This window comes from Pelecanus crispus, chromosome 1, assembly GCF_030463565.1.
Source record: "Pelecanus crispus isolate bPelCri1 chromosome 1, bPelCri1.pri, whole genome shotgun sequence".
NCBI lineage: Eukaryota > Metazoa > Chordata > Aves > Pelecaniformes > Pelecanidae > Pelecanus > Pelecanus crispus.
The window spans coordinates 94,582,574-94,605,343 of record NC_134643.1 but is presented as its reverse complement, the minus strand read 5'-3'; the positions used below and the strand labels follow the sequence as shown (position 1 = coordinate 94,605,343).

General features: G+C 41.4%; 1 protein-coding gene across 2 annotated transcripts in view; it reads right to left on the bottom strand.

Annotated features, from left to right (window-relative positions):
* The window catches only part of GSK3B (glycogen synthase kinase 3 beta), a 153,451-nt gene that overhangs the window by 16,379 nt on the left and 114,302 nt on the right, over positions 1-22,770 (bottom strand). For both annotated transcript variants that reach the window (XM_075713701.1, XM_075713709.1), the window contains exons 7-8: positions 22,407-22,504; positions 10,127-10,222 (exon numbers count right to left, since the gene is read on the bottom strand). In XM_075713701.1, the coding sequence (XP_075569816.1) occupies positions 10,127-10,222; positions 22,407-22,504 (194 nt within the window). The remainder of the gene's footprint in view (positions 1-10,126; positions 10,223-22,406; positions 22,505-22,770) is intronic.

Below are 22,770 nucleotides of genomic sequence, written 5' to 3'. Positions count from 1 at the left end.
GTTCCAATGCCAGTGCATTTACTAAAAAAATAAAAAAAATTGAAATCAAAACTCTAACTTGAACTAAAAGGGTAATTGAAATTCCCATCATAAAGAATTTTCAGTCCTTGGTCCTGGATATAAACGTCCACAGACAATGGGGCCAGATTAGTTTGTCCCCAAAGGTGCATCCCACTTGTAAATCTGTCCCAGAGACACAACGTAAACTTTTGGGTTCTTTTGGTTTTTTTTCCAAAAAAAGAAAAAAACCAAACCCCTAGCAATTTATAATTTGTGCTGAAGAGAAAGTAAAAATCCGAGATCTGTACTTTGAATTTGGATTCTTCTAATTTGTGTGAGCTACGAGTGCCTCAGGCCGCCGCGGATTATTCTCCATTTTGGATTGACTTCCCCCGCCACTGGATTTTGATTGCTGGCGTTATCTCTTTAGGATTCTTCAGGAACTGGACGTACCACCTCAGGAATGCGGGTATGGACTGAATTTCTCTCTATTGCGGGTTTATTCCCCCTCATACCCTTCGCACCCGTTAGTTAAGAATTTTTTTTCCCCTCAATTTGTCCCCTCCCGCCTCCCTTTTGAATAACGCCCTAAGAAATAAAAGCAAAACCCCCTGCGGTCTTTCAGCTCTTCCCATTCAACACAGTTCCACCGGGAAAGCTGCCCAATTCGCCCACCGAGAACTACACGAGCAGCTGCCGCCCACGGCAATGGGTACGCCAGCACTTCCATGCCACGGGGCGCCGATGCCAAGGCAATGCCGGGCCGGCGCTCCGTGGTGGGAAGGGGTGGGAGGGCGGACAGACGGTGGGACTTGTGAGCCGTGCAGCCCCTCGCGTGTACGGCTCAGCAGGAGATTAAGGTCTCTGTAGTTCTCAGTGAGGGAATCGATTTAGTAAATAATCCGCGGATTATTTTTAGTCTGCGGACTAAAATTTAGTGCACGGACTAAAATCCGGCCCATCGGAGCAAAGTCTGTCTTGGTCTAAAATACATCTGGGTGAAAGCAAAAGAAAAGAGAAAAAAAAAAAGAAAGAAAGAAAAAAGGAGAAAGGAAAAAAAAGGAAAAAAGCTAAGTGCACAAAGTAAAGTGTTTGGGCAGACTAACATTTAGTATGCAGACTAAATATGGCCGGGCAAAAGGCACAGCAAGTCCACAAACGAAAAACAAAAATAAAACACTGACAGGAACTTTTAAAGCAATCAAATACTACCCCACCGGCGCAGCAATTCATTTTTCTAAAATGAAACAAGACCTTGTGTAAGGCTATTTGTCCACAGGAGGGACCGAAGGCTCAAGTTTTCATTTTAAAAAATGAACCTGTTTTGGAGATAAACAAATGCAAAAAAAAGGCTTTACATACAATATTCTTCAAGGAAAATTTGCACTTGCATAACTCAAAACCTCTTGTTTCTGCAAAGCAAATGAATTTCAGGCTGAGACCCAGGTCGCTGGTTTTTTATTTGTTTGATTTTTTTTTTTTTTTGGATGAGTTACAAAAATATCTGAATGATCATGTCAAATGGAAATGCTGACTCATCCAAACCCACAGCTTTTGGTGTTTTTGGGTTCCCCCGCCCTTTCAGATCCCAATAAATCTATACCTCACCAAAAAGCTGAGGGACCAGTACAAGTTCGTTCTTTGTTCAGGCATGCTGGTGATGCTCAAATGCTGACAGACCATAACAGCTAGACAGCAAGGCCAGACACACTCCTCTCCTTTCTAAGCTACGCTGCTATCAATGCGAATTTTTTTGTTACTCTCCCTTCATTTTTCTGGAACTACGACCATCTTAAACATTTCAAAAACGATTGCCAGGCATAAATGCCCCTGGTGCACTACGCAGCTCTCATCCCCAGGTGACTTCAGTTTAGATGAAGTCTTTGTGCACTAGCAGAGCCGTCACATTTTATCTTACTAATTTGAAATAGTTCCTACCGGTGTAGTGGAGTTCATGCCCCTTCTGAATTTTATTTATTTTTTTTGCATGCACAGAAAGCCGAAAGAAAAAGGATGGAAAGCACAGGATTTTCCTATTTCACTTCACTCTCATCAGCATTCAGCTCTCAAATAAAACCACATGGGGCAAGAGCTAAGTATTGTTTTAACAGAATGGTCGCTCTGACTTTCAGTTCATTCACATTCTTCAAGCAGACTTTCCATGCACAACACGGAGCTCCGTCGTCTTGGTCTAATTAAACCCCAAAGCCAAAGCTTCACAATGTTACACCAAGGTGCTCTTCTAGCCAGCGTGTATTAAAAGACATGACTTCATGCCACCAACCACTGTGTGTTTTGCGTGCAGATTGTGAATACCGCTCGCATGCTGTGCTCCCTAAGAGAGCAGAGGCTTATGAAAATGACATCTGTTGCTAATGCATCAAGTTTGTGACACCACGGTTAAAAATTTCCTCACCAGCTTCAGAGACTCATACACTTTGCCAAGAACCACCCACACCACCGATTCAGGCTGACAGTCTGTGCAAATCTCCTTTCGGTTTGTAAGCACATTTTTGATGGCACATGAACATTAGGTAAGAGAGAAAGCTCCTCCCTCCAACCAAAAGCTTGTACAAGCAGTCAAAGTCTTCAGATGTAGGACATGACCCTCAAATCAACTTTTTAAAAATGCAATCGCACAATACGATTACCACAACTTTACAACATGAAACGGTATTTCAGTCAGGCAAGTTTAACGTAATAAGCCTTACGATAAACATGACACATTCATAAACACAAAAGGAGAGGGAAGAGACACATGCAAGAGAGCAATGTTTGCGCTGAGCTCCACCTAACACAAGGAAACCCAAAGCTACAGCTGAAGCTCTGCCCTTGGGACCAGTCTTGTTCCATGGCCTGAGAATTTCAGAATGGGATGTCTGAACTACACCATTTGGCTATTTTGAAGTGCATAACACTCATGTGATACAAACAAAGGTTAAAAAAATCCACCAAAGAGGCACTGGTGTTGGAAGTTATTTTAAAATATATATAAGCCCCTCTCTAATTAAATCCCCCTACATCTTTTCTAAAAAGCAGCTCAGAAAGAGCAAATGCCTTATTAGTCAAAAATCCCTGTCAGATGGCACTTCCAAGACAGGGGAAAATGAAATAAAACCAGAAGGGTTAAGTGGCTTACAAATGAGCCAACACAGAACTGGGAATAGGACCAGGAACCTGTCTCCAAAGCTACTTCTTGTTGAGACCACACACTTGTTACTGGGCTCCTTCCATTGAGGACCCGGCAGGGACAGAACGAGCTAGCGTTTATTACCCAGTGCATGTGCTCTGCTTCTATCAAGCTCTAAAGGAAAACAACAAAGCTAAGCAGAACAAAACTGTTCCCCTTCTTCTCAGAGAGAACCCCTAGAAATCTACCTCTGGAAGCGCTCTCGGCCTCAATGGGACAGCCGCTATGAACAGCCTAGACAGATGTGTTGCAACGGGATGGCTAAACAGATGGTACATTGCAGAAGACATGTTAAACTTAGCATTTGATTTCCGTAGTTGTGCTGATGCAAATCATGTCTTAATGTTACATTAGTGCTCGCTCATTTATTGTTAAGCAGTACTTTCTTTACTGCATACAAACTGGGCAGAGGCAGGGTAATTTACCACCTGACCAACCTGGCTTCTTTTCTCATGCTTTAGATAGAGGTAATAGATTTACACTGTCAAAAATCATTGCTCCTAAAAAGGAGCTGGGAAACATGAACTTGCCAGAAAAACTTGTTTTTTTTCTTTTAAGTTAGTCTCCAGCAGAGCTGTTTTCACTCTTTGCTTGGTAAGTCATTACACACCAAGTGAAAAACAGAACTGTACTCTTCAGAAAGAGGTCAGGGCACGGTTTCACAACATGCACAAATCACCTCCAGTTCATGCTGGAAAAGACAGTTCTGCCCTTCTCCTGACCACGCAGGTCTGCCCTGTTTCCTTGTCCCAGCACTTGCAGTCGGGGCTGAATGGTCAGTCAGGTAAGAAAAGTGATCCCAATCCTCAACATTCATGTTGAACATTTATGTTATTCAAGAGGTTTTTGCTACTATACAGACAATAACGCAGAAGGGAGGCATCAGGAATATATGCAAGGTGGAGAACTGAGCCCGCTCCATGATGAACTTAGGCCAATTATAAAACTGCACCCAAAGAAACACCTAATCTCCACTGTAGCTTTGTAGCTCTACAAAAGATTAGACCCCAATCTCAGAAAGGAGAGTTTACATTTGCAGCTTTAATTCAAATGCAAGTCCACTTACAAGATTTCTGACAAAAGCATTTTCACTTTCTTTTGTCATCAGTTATAATTAGAAGTGACAAAACGAGCTGTCTATTTATCCATTTTACTGTTTGGTATTCTTCCTCAAATCTACAGTATGAGCAGTCACTTTGGAAGCATTACAAGCAAAACAATCTGCTTAAAAAACAGACAAGAACCAGGAGAGCAGGAGTAGGACAGGATGAAGACATGAAACTGATTCTGGAGCATAGAAAAATATGCTCATGAGAGAGACCAGACTTTTTATGTCCCAGTCCCAGAGTGTGGGGAAGATGACAAGACTGCCTGCTACAAACACAGAAAAATTGAACATTCACGGTAAAGAGATTAGTATGGTAAAATGTATACAAAGAATACATACACATACAGAGGATACTCAGACTAAAATATTTGCCAAGTATTTTATAATATTAGCAGAAATTATCTCAAAATATAAGCAGAAATATGGATCCTAAAGTCAATATCCAAAGCTACTCTGCAATACAACCAACTGTAGTTCTGCACAACTTCAGCTGCAGCCAGGAGTGGCCAATTGCTTTGGAAAAGCGCCAGAAGGGATGAGCTAGAACCTGAAGTTTCATCTGAGACACTGTTTTCCTCTGCTATAATAATTTGTCTGCAAGACACAGACAGAAGAGCACTGTGAACAGTATAAATAATGGGGGGAGAAAAAAAAGGAAGCGCTTACTAAGTTGGGAGGGACCTTGCCCTAATCTGCTGCAACTTTATTGTGATGGCAAAGTGCTGCAGAGAAAAGTCCTCATGCATTCATCCACAAGAGTGCACTGCAGAAGGGCAGAGATGCTCAAAACCAATCTAGACATGACAGTTTTTCTCTCTCTCTTCCACTGTTAAACAAATGACTCCTGCCTTTTTCCATCTCAACACTGACTTGGAAATTATGATTCAGACACCAGCTAGCTATAGATTTGGGGATGGTGAATGAAGCCATTCTTTTGAGTACACTCAAGCTTATCTCACCAGCCATATATTTAAAAAGTGCTTGCATGTGTGAACAATCTTGCAAGTATCTTCAGAACAGGAGAAACAAAGGCCACTAAACTACAGCACACTGAAGAGATGCACTGTCCATTTTAAAAAGCTGCCTGCAGTAGAAACTGCTTCTACGCCTATACAGCAGAGACATGGCAGAGGTTATGATTTGACTAAAGAAAACAGCCTTTGCTGATATAACATGTTGTGTTGTTCTGCCATCATGAACCATGGGCATGCCTGCAGCTCAGTAGATAAGTCAGTTCATTATAATGCCCTTACTGGCAAACATGTGGAAGTATCCTTGGGTGGGGAAAAATATCCAAATGAGTCATCTCCCCCATGCAGAAGAAGCCTAAACTACATAATTATATTACATTTACTGCAGTCTTACTCAAATGAGATCCTTTACTAGCTGGATGCAAAGGGGAAAGGCAAGCCATCATGGATGGACATTTTTCGTATTTCTGGAAATAATCACAGCACTGTCTTTGTTTTTCATAACCCAAAGGATTTGAGATCTGAAGGTAGCATCTGAGTAATGCTAGGATAAAGGCCAGCTGTAATGGGGCCATGATAAACAATGCCTATCTAACATAAGTGTATGAAGCATGCGTTTAGACCTTTTGTCAGCCACCCCACTGTCCCTGCCCCCCTCCAAAAGGGCCAAAAGCTTCAAGGAAAGGTAATTGCCAAAGCTGAACTTCAACAGCCATGTGATGTACAATCTTGCACTTGATCTCAGATTTTCTTCTTGGCTTTCCAGTCACACAGATATAAAGTATAGATGAAACTTAGTCAGAAGAAGAGAAACAAGTATAAAGATTAGTAGCAGAGATCAGACTGCACTTCTAAGAAGAAAGAAGGCTCAAGGAGTTGCAGTGTCTGAAAGACACAGAAGGGAAGCTCTGACCTAGTAAAACCAGCAGGAGCAAAGCCTCCAGAATGGGTAGGAACTTTTATTTGATGAGCTGATACAGTTGGAAAAAATGGACAGGTTTTCCGACCCAAGATAAACCTGAAGACATGACTGTGTGTCTAAAAGCCTACCCATTTTTTTCTGACTGCATCAGTCAGTCAGAAGATATTCCCACCCCTGCAAAACCTTGCTTCTCTTATAACTTAATGCTACTTACTCGCAGACCAAGGAAGACAAGCAGTAGGATGCACCTCCATGAATACAAAATGTTCCATACTAAGTGAACACAAAGGGACATCTGGATGAAAAGAACAGCTACGTTACTAAATTAAACACTCCAGTATTCTGAAGAGGACCCCCCTAAAAAACCAAAATGTCCCAGATTCCTCCTTTTGGGGCTGGGGTTGTGGGGGTGGGGTGCCAGACGGGAAGACAAGAGAAGTCCTGTTTTGGAAGAACTATTTGAAAGATTCCTGGAAAGTTCCGATTCTCTTTTCTTTTGCTAGCCAGGGACACACTGAACTCCCATCATCATCTGCATCATGCACGTAACTGGTATAAAAACATGCACGTGCTTGGGCAACACAGAACTGTATCGGAGAGAAGAGAGAGAGAGAGAGGCCTCTGTATGTTTTATAACAAGACATTCCAGCTCTTAAGTTACAAAAGTACTTCAATCTCAAATTGTCAACAGATTGAAAAACCAGTCTGAGAACAGTCTGCACTGTAAACTTGCATTATTGCTGCAGCATAGAAAAATATTTTTTAGAGTGTTAGCTTGACTTTTCTCCTAATCTATGAAGAAAGACCCTTGTTAATTTGAGATCTCTTTCTTCATACTGCTATATCACATTGAATATCAGTACTGTATTTGGATGATACCAATCCACTTCTACTGAAAAGTCTAAGATACATCTATGAAGGTAGGCTTCACATTTCCATAAAACTTGTGCTCAGAATTCCAATTTAAGCCTGAAACTGAATGAATCTGAGCAACAATATTCCTTCATGGACTCATCTTTATTCAGTCTCAAACAATTTCTCTGGTTCTTTAAAAAACCCAGAACCTATTTAATTCTGCTACAGCACCAGCCACCATTCTTCTTCACCTAGTAGGTAACAGCAAATGTAGCACACTACACCATCATAGCGATACTGAATAGGAAAATAACGTATCTATGCCTGCCAGAAATACCTAGAGAGCAGACCAGAACCAGGCACATCCGACAGAAGTCCGCACCACAGAATTTCAGATGCAACCTATAGGTACTACAGCTTCCAAAGAAAATTCTTAATTGCCAACTACACACTTTTGCACACCAAGAAAGTTCCCTGAAAACGAGAGCGAACCATGGACCTTACTTTTGTATAGATTATTGGCCTGGATACAACCAGTTCCAGACTGCATAGAAGAGGTTAAACATCTAGACAGTAGCTAAACATGCACCTTCACTGGGCATCTCCACTGCATGAAATTAACTCCAAGTAGGACCTACAAAACCCTTAACTTTGGAAAATACCCATGTTGTATTAAACACCACAAAGCAACAAGGAGAATGCCCTTGTGTCAAAGAGCTTATAGCAGGGAGTGACTATATTCTCAGTCATTGTCTCTCAAACATGCTGAAAACTAGCTGCCTGGGAGTTCTTCCACGCAAAACCCCCTTAACTTCTGTCTCCTGAGTCCTCTGGTCATAACCAGTCCACAAAAATAACAACCTTCTAACTACTGTAATCTTCAGTAATTCTTTAGCTTAGATGGCAAAGGAATGTGCTTTTGAGGCTGAAACTTAAAGTTCAAGTCCTGCTGGCAACTACCTGTAGCACTCTAGTCACATACATAGCTACAACAAAAAAACTGTTTGTACTTTTCACTTCTTCAGTCATTCCTTTTCTGCTCATTAGACGCTCAGAGTTCAGAAGTGCTTTTTCTCCCATGCCTTTCAATTCTAAGGTACAGAAGCTCCAAGAGGAGGCACATGCCCACTGCTGTGCCATCTAGATGTTATATGAATAAAGCTGGGTAAGGAAGACCAATTCTACATGATACTACCACTTAAATCTTTCACAGCTCAAGATGTTAAAAATGTTGAAAGGAAAGGATCTTTAATAGTAATACACTGAGCATCACTACAAACACCATGCTGGATAATCTATTTTGTTAATTTAGCATTTGTATAATAAGAAAAGTACAGATGTCATAAATGAAGTATCATGTAACCCAATTGTAATAAACTGGTTTAAATGCTATTCTATACCCAGCCGATGTCAGGAAGAGTTGTGTGCAGAATGACTCGAGAATGAGAAGCTATGTTGCAAGCACAGCTCTCCAAAACTAGTTGTGTCCTAATGGAGAACACAGATTTGATCTTCTGGCAAGCTTGCCTCAATTATTTATAGTCGACTTGATTTCACTTGTGATCCTTTAGAACGACCAAAAACCATTCATATAAATACAAGGAAGTCTCATTTTTTTCTTGAAGCTTCCATTTGCCAAAAAATCTCTGGTGTGGTCTAACAGACCATCAAGTGCATACAGATGATCCTTAAGCCTATTCAGGCAGAAGATCAGTTGCATAGCTAGCTTGGATGCTTAATGCTTAACTGTCCTGCAGTACATCTCTGCACTCCCACACCATTGCATATTAATTTAACCCCCCTAATCCAAACACCTTCACTGCAGGAATTCAGATGCAACCCTAGTATTCAATACTACAAGGCTTTTGGACTTATTCTTGCAACTTCTACAATGATGCAACTTGAAACTGAAGAGACCAACTCCTAGGGATTCCATTTGCCCTATATTTTTTCCCCTGATAACATAAGGTATTAAAACACCTCACTGGATTTACTGACCTCTCATACTATTATAAATCACTTAACCAACCCACAGAAATAATAATAATTCAGGCAGTGCACAACTCATTGGAGAATCTGTCACAAAAATAGTGACTTGCAGTACCTGTCTGTCACGTACCATAGCCTGCTATCACCCTCAGTGAGCTCTAGCTAGTGTTTCAGAGTTTCTACCACCACAGACCAAGATCCAAGGTCCAAGAGAGTCTGACCTGAACATGTGCTTAGCTAGGAATGCGACCCTTCCATGCATACACACTACTTTCTTAGCAGCAGGAAACCTGAACCATTAAGATAGGATGAGAATATACTGCGACTATAAGACATTTCTCAAGCAGCAAAAAGAAAATGTTAACTACCCAGGCTTCAATTGCTTAAGACTCAATATTTAACTTATTTCATACCCAAGAGGCTAATTAAATGATTGTTACTCGGTCCCACGCCAAATATCCATCATTCCTCAACATGTGGAAGACAACTTAATTGTGTGGCAGTGTATTTGTTTCAATGCTAGCAGTTTCCTCTTTGGTCGTGGATGTTATAATTTTGTCTGCATGTACTGCAATAGTGTCTCCTTGTGAAAGCTACATAACAACTAATCTTAAGAAGTAACTCCAAGAAAAAACACCTCCCCTCAAACAGCACACCTATAGGAGTACAAATATAACAAGATCTATGAGAATCACTTAAGAAAGTGACTGTCAGCCCTCGACACATTATACAACAGCATTACAAAAGTGTCACGTATCACTGGAACACTTTCTCAGTTGTAGGTGACTTTTGTGCACATCAATTTATAGCATGACAGGATTTAGATATATTGCAATCCACTAAAAAACACACACACACCTCATTGTTAAAAAAAACACCTGTAGGCAATCTCAAAAAAACCCTGACCAATAGATATTACAGTACACTGCTTCAATATGTTCTTTTCCTTATCTATGTCAAAAATTACTGGGTCCCCAGCTTAGTTAAAGGCACCCAGTTTACACTGAAGGCCACCAAGACACTAAAACTGAACTCCTTGAATTTTTACTTTCAGCCCACATGTCTTTATTATTCAGTTCATATAGACTCACCTTAGTCCATGGATGTGCCTTAATCTGAGGGAATTTGAATTCAGTATAGTTTGGATTCATTTCTCTTATTTGCTCCCTTGTAGGCGTTCCCAAAACCTGGAAAGGAGAGGGGGGGGGGGGGAAAGGCAAATTGTTTAGATGTGCTTCGGATTCACATGGTAATGAAGAGCGCAGCATAACCTATTACACATTGAAACAACTTAACTGAAGACAATCTGTGTAACTAGCAAGTTAAGTGTTACGAACAAAACAAAAAAATTTTTGCAGAACCTTTTCAGTTGCAAGGGACCTCCTCTCCTGGGAGCTTCTGATCCAACCCCCCTGCTCAAGCAGGGTCAGGTGGAGCTGACTGCCCAAGACCATGTCCAGCCAGGCTTTTAACATCTCCACAGGAGACTTCACAACCGGTCTGGGCAACCTGCTCTACTCTTTGACCACGCTCACAGTAAAAAAAAGCATTTTCTTGCATTCAGATGAAGATTCATGTCTTTTACTTTGTGCTGCTGCCTCTTGCCCAGTCAGTGGGCACCAATGAGAAGGGCTTGGCTGCTTCTTCTTCATTCCCTCCCACCAGGTATTTATACACATTGATGAGATCCCCCTGAGCCTTCTCTGCTCCAGGCTAAACAGTCCCAGCTCTTGCAACCTCTCCTCATATGACAGATGCTCCAGTCCCTTAATCATCTTTGTGGCCCTTGCTCCAACTTGCCAGTCTCTTGCTGGCAACTCAGTTCATGCTCCAAGCCCAGTGTCTAAAATTTAATGGTCTTCTACAGTTTTTCACAAAATTCAAGCATCTTATTCAAACTTAGTGATATTTCAATGGGAAGAGAGTTTGCTCTAATTAGACTGTTATAAAACAGTACTGAACACATTCAGGGATTGCAGCTCATTGCATATGGCTGATTAAGGATCAGAGCAGTAGCAGAGACTGCATTTTACAAGTCATGAATAGCAGCCCCCTGATGAGCTTAAAAGATCAGCCACTTACTGCTGAGGGGAGCCAGACAGGTGCCCCCCCTGCCCCAACTGTGTGGGTTTTGGTGGCGATGGTGGTTCCCCACCCCAGCATTTCCACATGGAAGATAAACTTAGTTTAAACCTAACCTGGAAGCATCTAAAATGCATACCACCCCTGGTTTACTTTTACCAATTCGTATTTCTCATTCCCAGAATCTGCACAATACTATTTATACATACAGATTAGTAGTTGTATGAGAAATAACACACAATCACACATCTCTTTGTAGGGGTGAATAGATTTGGAAAGGATTCCGGAAATCCCTTCAGGGAATAAGCTGGACAATATGGCATTAATGTTTTCTATTCAGTTAGCACTAAGCATAAGAGAGCCATTGCCTTCTATCTACATATAAAAACTGCAAAGCACATTCAGGGAATCCTGTTGTTTTCTGCTTGCACCCAGTTGCTGGGTATTGTTCTGTTCTGCAGAGAGAAGCGAAGAGGGAAGAAGGCAGAGGAGTCGCTCCTCTATGCTGAGCTCAGGTTCATCTTCCTATAAGAACCCTGTAGCCACGCTACTCTTGCCCCGTGACAAATCTCTCACCATACAGATTAGCATAATGTCATCACCTCATCTCATGAGACTGCACTGTCACCATCAGGAAACAAATAATCTACAACATGACGTTAGCACTCTACCTTACTGCTTGATAAAGAAATACTTGGTTACATATTCCATTATCCGTGAACATTTTCATTCTGTTAGTGGAGTGGAAATTACACAAATGCACTCTAAAGAGTCAGGTAAAGAGTCAGGTAAAAGAGCAAGTTAATTGCTGTTTAATAATTTGTGCAGCAGAGAAAATATCGCCAGGTATTATGAAAGGAACTTGGTATCTCTTTATTGTTTAAAACACGAGCTGTACGACACAAACTAAAATACCTACCCACAAAGCAATCTTTTAAATAACAGCAGCAGCAGAGGAAATAAACCCTGCAACTTGTTCAGACAGTTGCTTCTTGGGTAACAGATTTAACTAACAAGTTGTACAAAACGAATGATCACGCAACTCCTACGTTCCCATTGCTAACCAGGATTTAAATCCCACCTACTCTAAAAGCCAAGGGTTACCTTCAGAACTGACAGACGATTTTTCTATGCGTGTCTGAAAACGCTGGTTTTGCTGAGGGATAGAAAAGAGGGCGTTTACAGGATTCCGTACGTTTTCCTCAACTTTTAAAGCAAAAAAAGGTTGACAGAAAAACGTGCCCTTTCCCTGCTGTTCTTCCAGCTGGCTCCCCCCAGAGCACTGGCCACCCAGCTGCCAGCCTACCAAGATGGCACCGCTCTCAAAGCTTTCCAGTTCTATAAGATTATGCAAATATTATTTTCATCCCAATTCATGATAAATGCCATTTTAATAACCTTGGAAGTTTCTTGAATTAGTTAAATTAACTTCCTGAAAAATTATGGATAACTTGCATTACTGTCCCACCATTTCTAAAGGCTAAGTTTTCAGCCTTCCCCAGTATGAACAGGACTTGTTTAAAAGCACGCTTACCTTCTTTCCCCTTCTCCCCCTCAAAGAATTCCCTTACTAGCCTTCCTAAGAAGAGCCAAGGACTAGATTTTTTTCTATAGCCAAAATTCAGGAAACTAGCTCAGTTCCCAAAGCTGCTCAGAACAGGAGCCTACACAGTGCAAGTATCTTTATTTAAAGACTGTCTACAGCATCAGAGAGAATTCAGATTAGATGGACAAGGGCAAGCTCTTGGAAGGACCCATGGACAATGTCTATCCATACATTTCACTAAAAACACTGCTGTAACTCCAGATGATGGGAGGGAGCAACTCCTAAGCTCAAGCACAGTCATCTAAGCAACAGTGTCATGAATGCTTAGGAAAGAAGGTACTGAAGAGGGATCATGCCAGCTGAAAGAAGGGATTGCCTGACCTTTCAGTTAATAACAGCCTTTGACACACAAAATAACTGTACAACAGGACAAGTGACTTACATTAACCACTCAGCGTATTTACTTTGTTCTCTCTGGATTGTAAAGCCAGATTGTGCTTTTTGCTAAGGCAAAAATAAAATTAAAAAAAAACCCCAAACCCCCCCAACCCAACCCCCCCCCCCTCCCCCCAACGAAACCAAAAACAAACAAGAAGAGGAAAGGAAAGTAGATAGGAAGAAGAATGGAAGTTTTAAAACCTGTGTCAAGTTCAAATCACAATCCAGAAGCATGGGATGAATAAAATGACAGGCTATAAAATTGTACCAGTACTTGACATATCTGGAAGATGTCCTGTACTGGACCTCTCCCCGCCCCCCAATACGCCAACACTGTTTGCTAAATTATTTTTGAAATTGCACCTCACTGATTCACACAGAGTTTTCAGTATATTAGGAATACATTCGAGTAACCTTGGTGAGTAATAGTAATCATTTAAGCTATTGCAAAAATTGGGCAAACCTCTTATTTTAAAAAAGTCACATATGTGACTGCTCTTTCCGTTTGAAATGCAAAGGAGAAGCATAAATTACTTTGCACATTTTTGGCAGAGTTACTCTACAAAACAGCTGCTCTTGCTATACCAACTCTGAAAATACTATGGAGCAGATGTTCCTTGGACAGAATTTTCACAGAATGGTTGAGGTTGGAAGGGACCTCTGGAGGTCATATGGTCCAAATCCCCGGCTCAAGCAGGGCCAATAATTGCCCAAGACCATGTCCAGACAGCTTCTGAATATCTCCAAGGGTGGAAACTCCACAGTCTCTCCGGACAACCTGTTCCAGTATTTCATAGAATCATAGAATGCTTTGGGTTGGAAGGGACCTTTAGAGGTCATCCAGCCCAACCCCCCTGCAGTGAGCAGGGACAGCTTTAACCAGATCAGGTTGCTCAGAGCCCCATCCAACCTGACCTTGAATGTTGCCAGGGATGGGGCCTTTACCACCTCTCTGGGCAACCTGTTCCAGTGCTTCACCACCCTCATTGTAAAAAATTTCTTCCTTATATCCAGTCTAAATCTATTCTTCTTTAGTTTAAATCCATTATTCCTTGTGCTGTCACAACAGGCCTTGTTAAAAAGATTCTCCCCATCTTTCCTGTAAGCCCCCTTTAAGTACTGGAAGGTCGCAATAAGGTCTCCCTGCAGCCTTCTCTTCTCCAGGCTGAACAACCCCAACTCTCTCAGCCTCGCCTCATAGGAGAGGTGCTCCAGCCCTCGGATCATTTTGGTGGCCCTCCTCTGGACCCGCTCCAACAGGTCCATGTCCTTCTTGTGCTGAGGGCCCCAGAGCTCGACACAGTACTCCGGATGAGGTCTTACCAGAGCAGAGGGGCAGAATCACCTCCCTCGACCTGCTGGCCATGCTTCTTTTGATGCAGCCCAGGATTCAGTTGGCTTTCTGGGCTGCAAGCGCACATTGTTGGCTCATGTCCAGCTCTTCATCCACCAGTACCCCCAAGTCCTTCTCCACAGGGCTGCTCTCAATCCCTTCATCCCCCAGCCTGTATTGGTACCGGGGGTTGCCCTGTCCCAGGTGCACGACCTTGCACTTGGCCTTGTTGAACCTCATGAGGTTCTCACAGGCCCACCTCTCCAGCTTGTCCACCCTCACAATAAAAACTGTTTTCTTGGGTTCAGATTGAATTTCACGTGTTTTGATTTGTGCCCATCACCTCTTGTCCTGTCATGGAACGTCACGGAAGAGAGCCTGGCTCCCTCTTCTTTGCACCTTCCCTTCAGATACTTCCATACACTGATAAGATCCCCCCAAGTCTTGCAAAGGGTCCAGTACTGAATTATTCAGGTCTATGCACATTAGCACATACTATTCTACTTCTTGTGGACAGTCTTATGAAAGGTGATATTGTTAAGGAAAAAGCTGATTTTTTTTTTTATTGGGCACTTTAAAAAAAAAAAAAAAAAAAAAAAGAGACAGAACCAAAGCAGAGTAAATACTAGAATAATAAAAATGTAGTTGTCTGATGGAATCACCTGTATCTGAAATGAAGATTAAACTTTTGAATTAATGGAGTCTGCGTGAGACTACAAGTCTGCAAGTGAAGACAACAGGTCAACTAGTCTTGCTCTTCATTCCCTATTGTCATCACGATCTCTTAAAAAAAAAAAAAAATAAAAAGAAACATTATCTACTAAGATTAACTAAAGAATACGCTTGTTGAGAAGTCAGATACTACTCTGATTCTCTTAGGACAAAAAGTGAACACAACAGGTTTCACAAGTATTTTCTGAAAAGTTTTTCCTTGACACTAATCTGTAATAGATGAAGCTCCCCAAATAATTTTTATTCCAGGAACAGGGTTTGTGAAGGTAGGGTAATGGTACATATCTCAAGCAATTAAAGAAAAGCTACAGGCTCCCAATAATGTCGTCCTTAACGAACACATGGAAGAGATTTCTGAACCTGGAATAAGCCCTGCATTTGATTACAAATAGCATAAAAATCTTCATTTTATGTCCTTGCAATTGAATTTTCATGGGAGAAAAAAGATGGATGATATTCAGCTCCAAAAGACACCTTAGTTACACTCCAATACTGAAGACAACTGCTGTCCACACCTGGCTTCACTGTGCAAAACTGCGCAGAGTTATTTATGACCAAACCCACACCATTGCAACACCAGAAGAAGAGGAAACTGCAAGGGTCTCAACAAACCCCAGTGGAACAGAGGCCCTTTCCAACAATCGTTGTTACTGCTAAACCTTCGCCAAAATGTAAAATTCAGTTAAAAGCACAGGGACACCAAGGGTTCAGAAGCTCTGGCTGGTAATGACTGAACTAGAGAGGGAAGAAGGTGGTTATTTAAATCAGAAACCTCTAGAAAGCCATGGTTACAGAAATACAGTGCCTTCCCTGGGAAAACCGTGCAAGTTTACAAGGAAACGTGCTGCCGAAAGTCTGGTGTGTATGACTTACCAGATGGCATAATTAATATTTCTGCAAACATGTCTGCACCTCTTCAGAAAGTTGTGAGAGGTGTGCCAAATAGTTATTTAAAAAATTCATGGTGTAGGCATCTCAAGCAGTAAACACAGGTCAGCTTTGAAATAATACTTCACGAGGTCTGTGGTAGAAAATAAAATAAACTTACCCATTTTATATACACTTTCTTTCAAAAGCACACTCTTGTCAAACAAAATGAAAGCTAACTAAATATAGAGATTTCTTCTATTCACAAACACGAGAGCAGCTATACATCAGGAATAGGAAGAAACCCATTGTCACCACTGACATGAATATAATTGCTCATCAACTTTTTTTACACTGCCTGCCTGCAAGCACTGGAAGTGATGAATTACGTGAGGCACAGGAACAGCCAAGTTGTGATGCAGGGCAGGGGAATAAGAAAAAAATGCCAAGAGACTTCCCTTAGGGGTGAGGACAGAGGACGCATGTGAAACCCTGTGTCAGATGCAGGCAGGTCCTCAGCACAGGGCCGCATCCAATAAAAAGTACTATGCTCTTCTACTGCTTATTCTCCCAGAAGAGATGGCTCCTCTCTCCCCATTAACTACTGTGACTGAATTTATTTTATTTCAAAAACTGGGCCCAAAATAGTACCTTGACATTTGAGTATGAGCCATATATTATAATTGCAGTCTATACTTAGCATTCAGCTCAGTAAAACTGTCAGAAACCAAAAAGTTACACATGATACTACAGAGCTTGTCTTAATACATTTTTTTACCCCTTGCCTCATTCCTAACCCAGAGAACTATGGGAAGAAGATTTTATTATTTCTCCTAAATTGCCATGAAATGCCAGTTTTGATGCAAGGAATAATCACACAGTCCAGCAGGAACAAAAAAAATCCCCAAACAACCAACCTCTCCCCCCCAAATCCTTTCCTACAGTTTTCACAAGTTAGTTGATGCATCTCATACTCTAGATTGCAGCATATGGAAAAAAATATTTCTGGTAAAGACAGCGCAAGGCAGATTGGCAGATGCTCTCCTCCCCATGTCCCAGGGCTGCTCAGACAATTATTGCTGCTTCATTCTTCTGACAGGATTTTTTTTTCCCCATTTTTGAGGGAAGTAGGGGGAAGGTACTAAACAGAACCTTTCAGAAGATAATAATTATCTTAGAAACAAAACCATTACACTTCTGAGATTCCCTTTTTGCAAGGGGAATAAAGAGTAACCACTGTCTGCGGGAAGTGTGGTTGAAGATGTTTTAGTTTTTGGGGGGGGGGGGGGGGGGGTATCCTAGCCAGTTTTCCCTTGATGGTTTTGGGGCACTGCAGAGCTGGGGGGCAGGCAGGGGTCCCCCACCTCCCAGGCTTTTGCAGGGGGCATGGCAGTCCCGCAGACACCGCTGCTGAATTGCAAGCCATGCGCACAAAGATTTATGGAGGAGTCTGCCCTGATTGTATCTCCAAAAAATTCCCTCTCATGGTCTGAAAGCTCCTTCTTTCAAGCTGTATTCAGCGGTATCCCACTTGCACAGTGGATTTTAAATAGGGAAGCAGCAACCGCAAGCCTCCTGGGCTGCTGGAAGGAGGGGGGTTTCACCCTTCCATCGGGGACAGGACTGTATGACTGCTCTCTGAGGTGTAATGCTTGCTCATATGTAATTTCTTTATGTGACCGCTGATGAAACCCATGCTGCCACTGTGCCTGCTTCAGAAACGGAGCACATTTCTGAAGGAGATGTCACTCGAAAGCCAGTAGGGTAACCTAACATTTGGATAGCTAGCAAGAGCTAAAAATAAGGAGGAAGAGTCACCATTCAAGATCAAACTTTGGAAAAAGCACAGCACATGATTTCTCTCCTGTAATAGTGTAAGTATTCAAGAAGAATGTACTTGGGTTAAATTATTTCTTCAGATGGAGCTCCAAGACAGTATTTTCCCCATATCAAATATCCTTTTGTCAGGGGTAAGCAGTCAAAGATCTCTCTCCCCCAGCCAGATTGAGAACATCTGGAAAGACAGTCTTTAAAGAAATAGGAACAAGAGAAAAAGAAGCTAAAAAGGACTGTCTTTTGATTCACACAAATGTGATGCTGTGATTCTAGAGGGGCACAGTTTTTCAGAGCGGTTTGCAAATATGCAATAGGCCTATAGAAACTTCAGGTGCAACTGGATGGAGAAGATCTTGCAAGACTGCTTGAAATGAAACTATGTGAAGACTGCTGAAAGTGAATCAAAATCTGACAAAAGCCAAAAATGCTTCTGATGCAGCAAGGGACTGAGGATGTTGGGCATGCAGCCTGCAGGAAGGACAAGCTGTGCTGGACTGACATATCACAAAAATTCTATCTTCATGAACACAGCTACTGAGGGGATGTCATCATGAACTGCATGAGAAGGGAGGACTAGTTTAATGTGATGGCATTTTGAAGTCATTCTCCAGCCTAATGCAAAAACTTCATACCCAGGTGTTGGATTCAATTGCAGTGTTGTGAAATGAACTCTGAAAAATCAAAGCTGAGTAAGCAACTGAAGAGACAACTGAAAAATTTATCTTGGCTCAGAAAATGCTGCAAGGGTGACTGTGACTCAGTCATCCTGAATCAATAGGAACCAGCAGAAAAGTTTCCAAGCTGACCTCTTTTGCAGTGAAATCAAGTAAATTTAAGGTATGAAAGTCAGACGCATTTCCAAATGTGTGGATAAATACTTTTTTACCATAGCCCTTTCTGGGAGTTTAAAATACTCCATTTTCTCTGCCCCTAAGTTTCAGACATACAGTTCCAAGGAAGCTATCTGAAAAGCACGGCTCCAAGATAGTCAAACAGCAGCTCACAGGTCCCAACCTGCAACCTTCTACAAAGCTCACTGCCATTCTACAACTGGCAGACCCCACAGCTCTGCTTATCCTACAGCCAGTTAGCATTAAGTCTGTGTTATAATGAAAGCTTTAAATCGTAGTATTCTATGGCAGCAAATGGCAGAGGTGGACACCATTTGTAAAAATATTTTTTTAAATGAATCCTATTCTAAATGAAATCTTATACAACCTAACGTTTTACATGTTGTGCCCAAGACTTAACTTTTCTGGTAATTTTCATGCTGCAGAATTGCGTGTCTTCAACTGTATTGAGGCTGCAGAACCCAAGCTCGCTCAGTAAACACAGGTTGCAGGTTTTATGCTAACCTTTCAAATCCAAGTCAAATTTAAGCATCATGCTGGGAGTGGAGAAGAGCAGCAAGTTTCATGACTTCTTAGCAGATTTGAAAAACAAATCTGCTCAATTTTATTATTGGTTACTTTTAAGGGATACATAGCAGATGAGACAGTCCCCTGCCAACAGCTGGCAGAATGGAAAGTTGAGGACCTCACTTTCTACTTTTTCCTCATTCTGAAAAGGTGAGGAAAAATTACTTGAAATTTGAGGTAAATGTGCTGTTCTCTCTCTACTTCCACCATGAGAAATACTTGTCAGTGGGTATGGTGTTACAAAGGAAGCACCTCACTGCCCAGTTCATGCACTTTCCTAGACAATTTCTAGGCCGTTGATTTTGAATGCAATATTCTCAATTATAACTCTCTCTGTATTCTCACCTTAGCCTTTTGACAGGGCTTTTCTGAGTAGTTTATACAAAACTTCACAACACAAGATTTGGTAGACAAGGGCATTGAAAAACAGTCCACTTCTGCAGTTTGCCCTCATTTTCTCTTCCAATGTTACCTTGAGAATATATGCTGCCTCAGGAACAAACATACAGGCAGAAAAATATTCATGGCACCCACCCATTCGGGCTTACATTTTCCATCATACTTCCTTAACAATTCAGTGAACATCTGAATTTTTCGTGACTACTACTGTAAGATTTACAGCATTTGTTCTCTCAGACTTTCCTAAAACATACTGTCTCAGTACTGTAACCTTTTAATTGAAGAGACCAGGCTTACTATAAAATTCAGTTGTCCCTACATTTAAGTTGTTTCACTTAATTTCTATGCATAGGGGGCTACATATCTAACAGAAGATGAGAAAACCCCAACACAACACAGGTGTGGATGATCATTCAGTATCCCCCATGATTCAGAAATTTGTTTCTGAGGAGGTGAGAATCATAATCTCAAGCTATAATTTACTGGATACTCCTTCGGCTGTCATGAGAAATAACATTAGTTTGCCAGTACTATGTATTCAGCTATGACTTGGTCAATAAGAAGTTTTCACACCACTCCTGGTAGTGACATATAAAGAAACCACAGATGGTATACAGGCTATCAGCAATTTTATTAAAGTACTCCTCCGCTTCAATACAACTTAACTCAAGTGTAAACAAAGCAGAATCATCACAATCAGGGCATATACATGCTATAAAATTATTAGTTCACAGATGTTTACTTCCAATACTGCAGAACTGGAAAGGTCCAACTCATGATAAGAGCTTCTCACAAACTTTGAACCAAACCACAATCTCTGCTTGGCTAGCATGTCAGTAACAAGAGGACATCTATTTCCCGATTATCTTACTTGCACATTGTAAAAGTCAAAGAGATGGTAAGGCAGAGCATTATGGTTTTGCTGATAAGGCTTCTCTACTCTCAGGTTTCTGATTGAGCCATGGAAAGACTTACAGGACTGTCACTGTGACGTAACAGTTGTACGTACAAAAATTAGATGGTAGTTTCTCAGGACTGCAGTCAAGACATTAAAATCAAGAAACGAAACAGGACTTTTTGAAAACATCCAAAGGGAAACACCACAGGTTATTGCACAAACTCCTGAGGAACTCTGGCCATCTGAAGTGGTCACAGGGACCACTGCACATCTCACGCAAGTAGTGTAGCAGAAAACAGCGCACCACTCCAAGACAGTTCTCAAAAGGAGAAAACTTGGGCCATTATCAGCCCTGCTTCTGACAGCAACTCTACTTTTCCACTGGTGTTTCTTATGTAAACTGACCCAACTTGGACATGCTGAGCATTTCAAGCACTGTATTTCAAACACTGGGCAGAAAGGCAATAATAAGAAACCAAGAAAGTCACAGGAGAACTAGGTGCAAGACATGGAGCCTCCCAAGGAAAGGAGTTGACTGGAGGATTTCCAGCAGGACAGATAGAAACCCACTGTAACAGAAGCTCGGTTTACATGGTCAAAGGCTGGAGATGTGGCAAGAGCCTAGAAAGGTCAGAGCACACCCCACTGAGACAGTAGAGCAGGCCACAGAAACACTGAGCCTCACCAGCCCATGTCCTCCACGCAGCAGAGTGACAACTTGGTGTTGGTTGGTGTCATACACTCTGTTATGACAGGGACAAAGACACCAGTAGCTCTTCTAGTGAGTAACACAGACGCACGTAGTTCTACCCTTCCACCCACACATTTTGTTTTGAGGGGGTTTTTACATGCATGTGACACAAATATACATGTATCATGGTAGCAGTTAATGGGCAAAACCAAGGAGGAAATTCTCTTAATACAGTCCCCTTGTGGTGATGAAATCAATAAAGCTGAACAGCACGTGCGCACATTTATCCTCTGTAATACTCCCATCTTATTAAGTGCATAGTATAGATTCAGAGGAATAATATACTGCTCTCTCTAGAAATCATGCTTCCTTCATTGCAGATGTGGAAGGAGGTAGGGGAGACTAGGGTGCTGGGAAGTCAGACGCCAATCTTTTAAGCTATGAATTATTCTTCCATGCCTCTAATTTGAGAATCGCAGAATATTCACAGCTTACCAAATGAAATCAATCAAGATGTGTTTGAACATAAGCGATATATAAATGTTATGCATTCTGAAACATTAGGTCTTTTTCACTTGAGAAACAAGACTCTTCAGGTGGAAGGTATCTTTGCCCTACATTTCCTGATTCTTCATCTGCAAAAAGCAGTGCACTTTCTCACCTTTCACCTCAAAGAGCTGGAAGGAAGGAAGAAAAGAAGAAGGCTACGTATGTGAAGAGTCTGGCAGAAGGAAATTTAATAACATTGTTTTCAAAGCCAAGTACTAATTGCATGCAACAAAGGAAAAAAAGCCAGATTCTTAAAGAATGAGAATCACACATTAATAAATATTGGCTCAGTATGTAAGCAGTATTTCCAAGCACACTGAAAGTGCAATCCTTTAAGAGGGGAAAAAAACCCTATATAGTTAAAAGATGATATTTCATTATGCATGACTGCAAGAGGGGCACAAAGATCATAAAGTTCTCAAAAAAAAAGCACAGTAAGTGTTTTCAAACACTCTTCACATGCAACAACACCCTATACAATGGTGACAGAATATGTATGTTGACAAGGTTGTAACAACACACGTTTTCATGCCGATTCCCAAGGAATAACACAGTCAAAAAAACCCACTTAAAATTCCATACCTTGATTATTTCCACCAACTGATCCACACCACTGTCACCTGGAAAGATTGGTTGTCCTAGTAACAGTTCAGCCAATACACAGCCTGCTGACCACACATCTAAAAAGGGGAAAGTGGAAAACAGGGAAAGGTATCAGTAAAAGGTACATATTAGGCCATTTATATAAAACCAGCAGTTTTAAGCTACTTACTTTCTTCTTTGCCATGTTTAATACTGTACGTAACGTAGCTAAAGAAAACACAGATACCTGGCATAAAGCAATGGTGGGCAGACAGTCTTAGAAGTCAAACCATGAGATAAAGAGAACTGAAAAATAATGTTAAATGCCATAATGCACTGACATTAAAACTTATACATGTAGGGA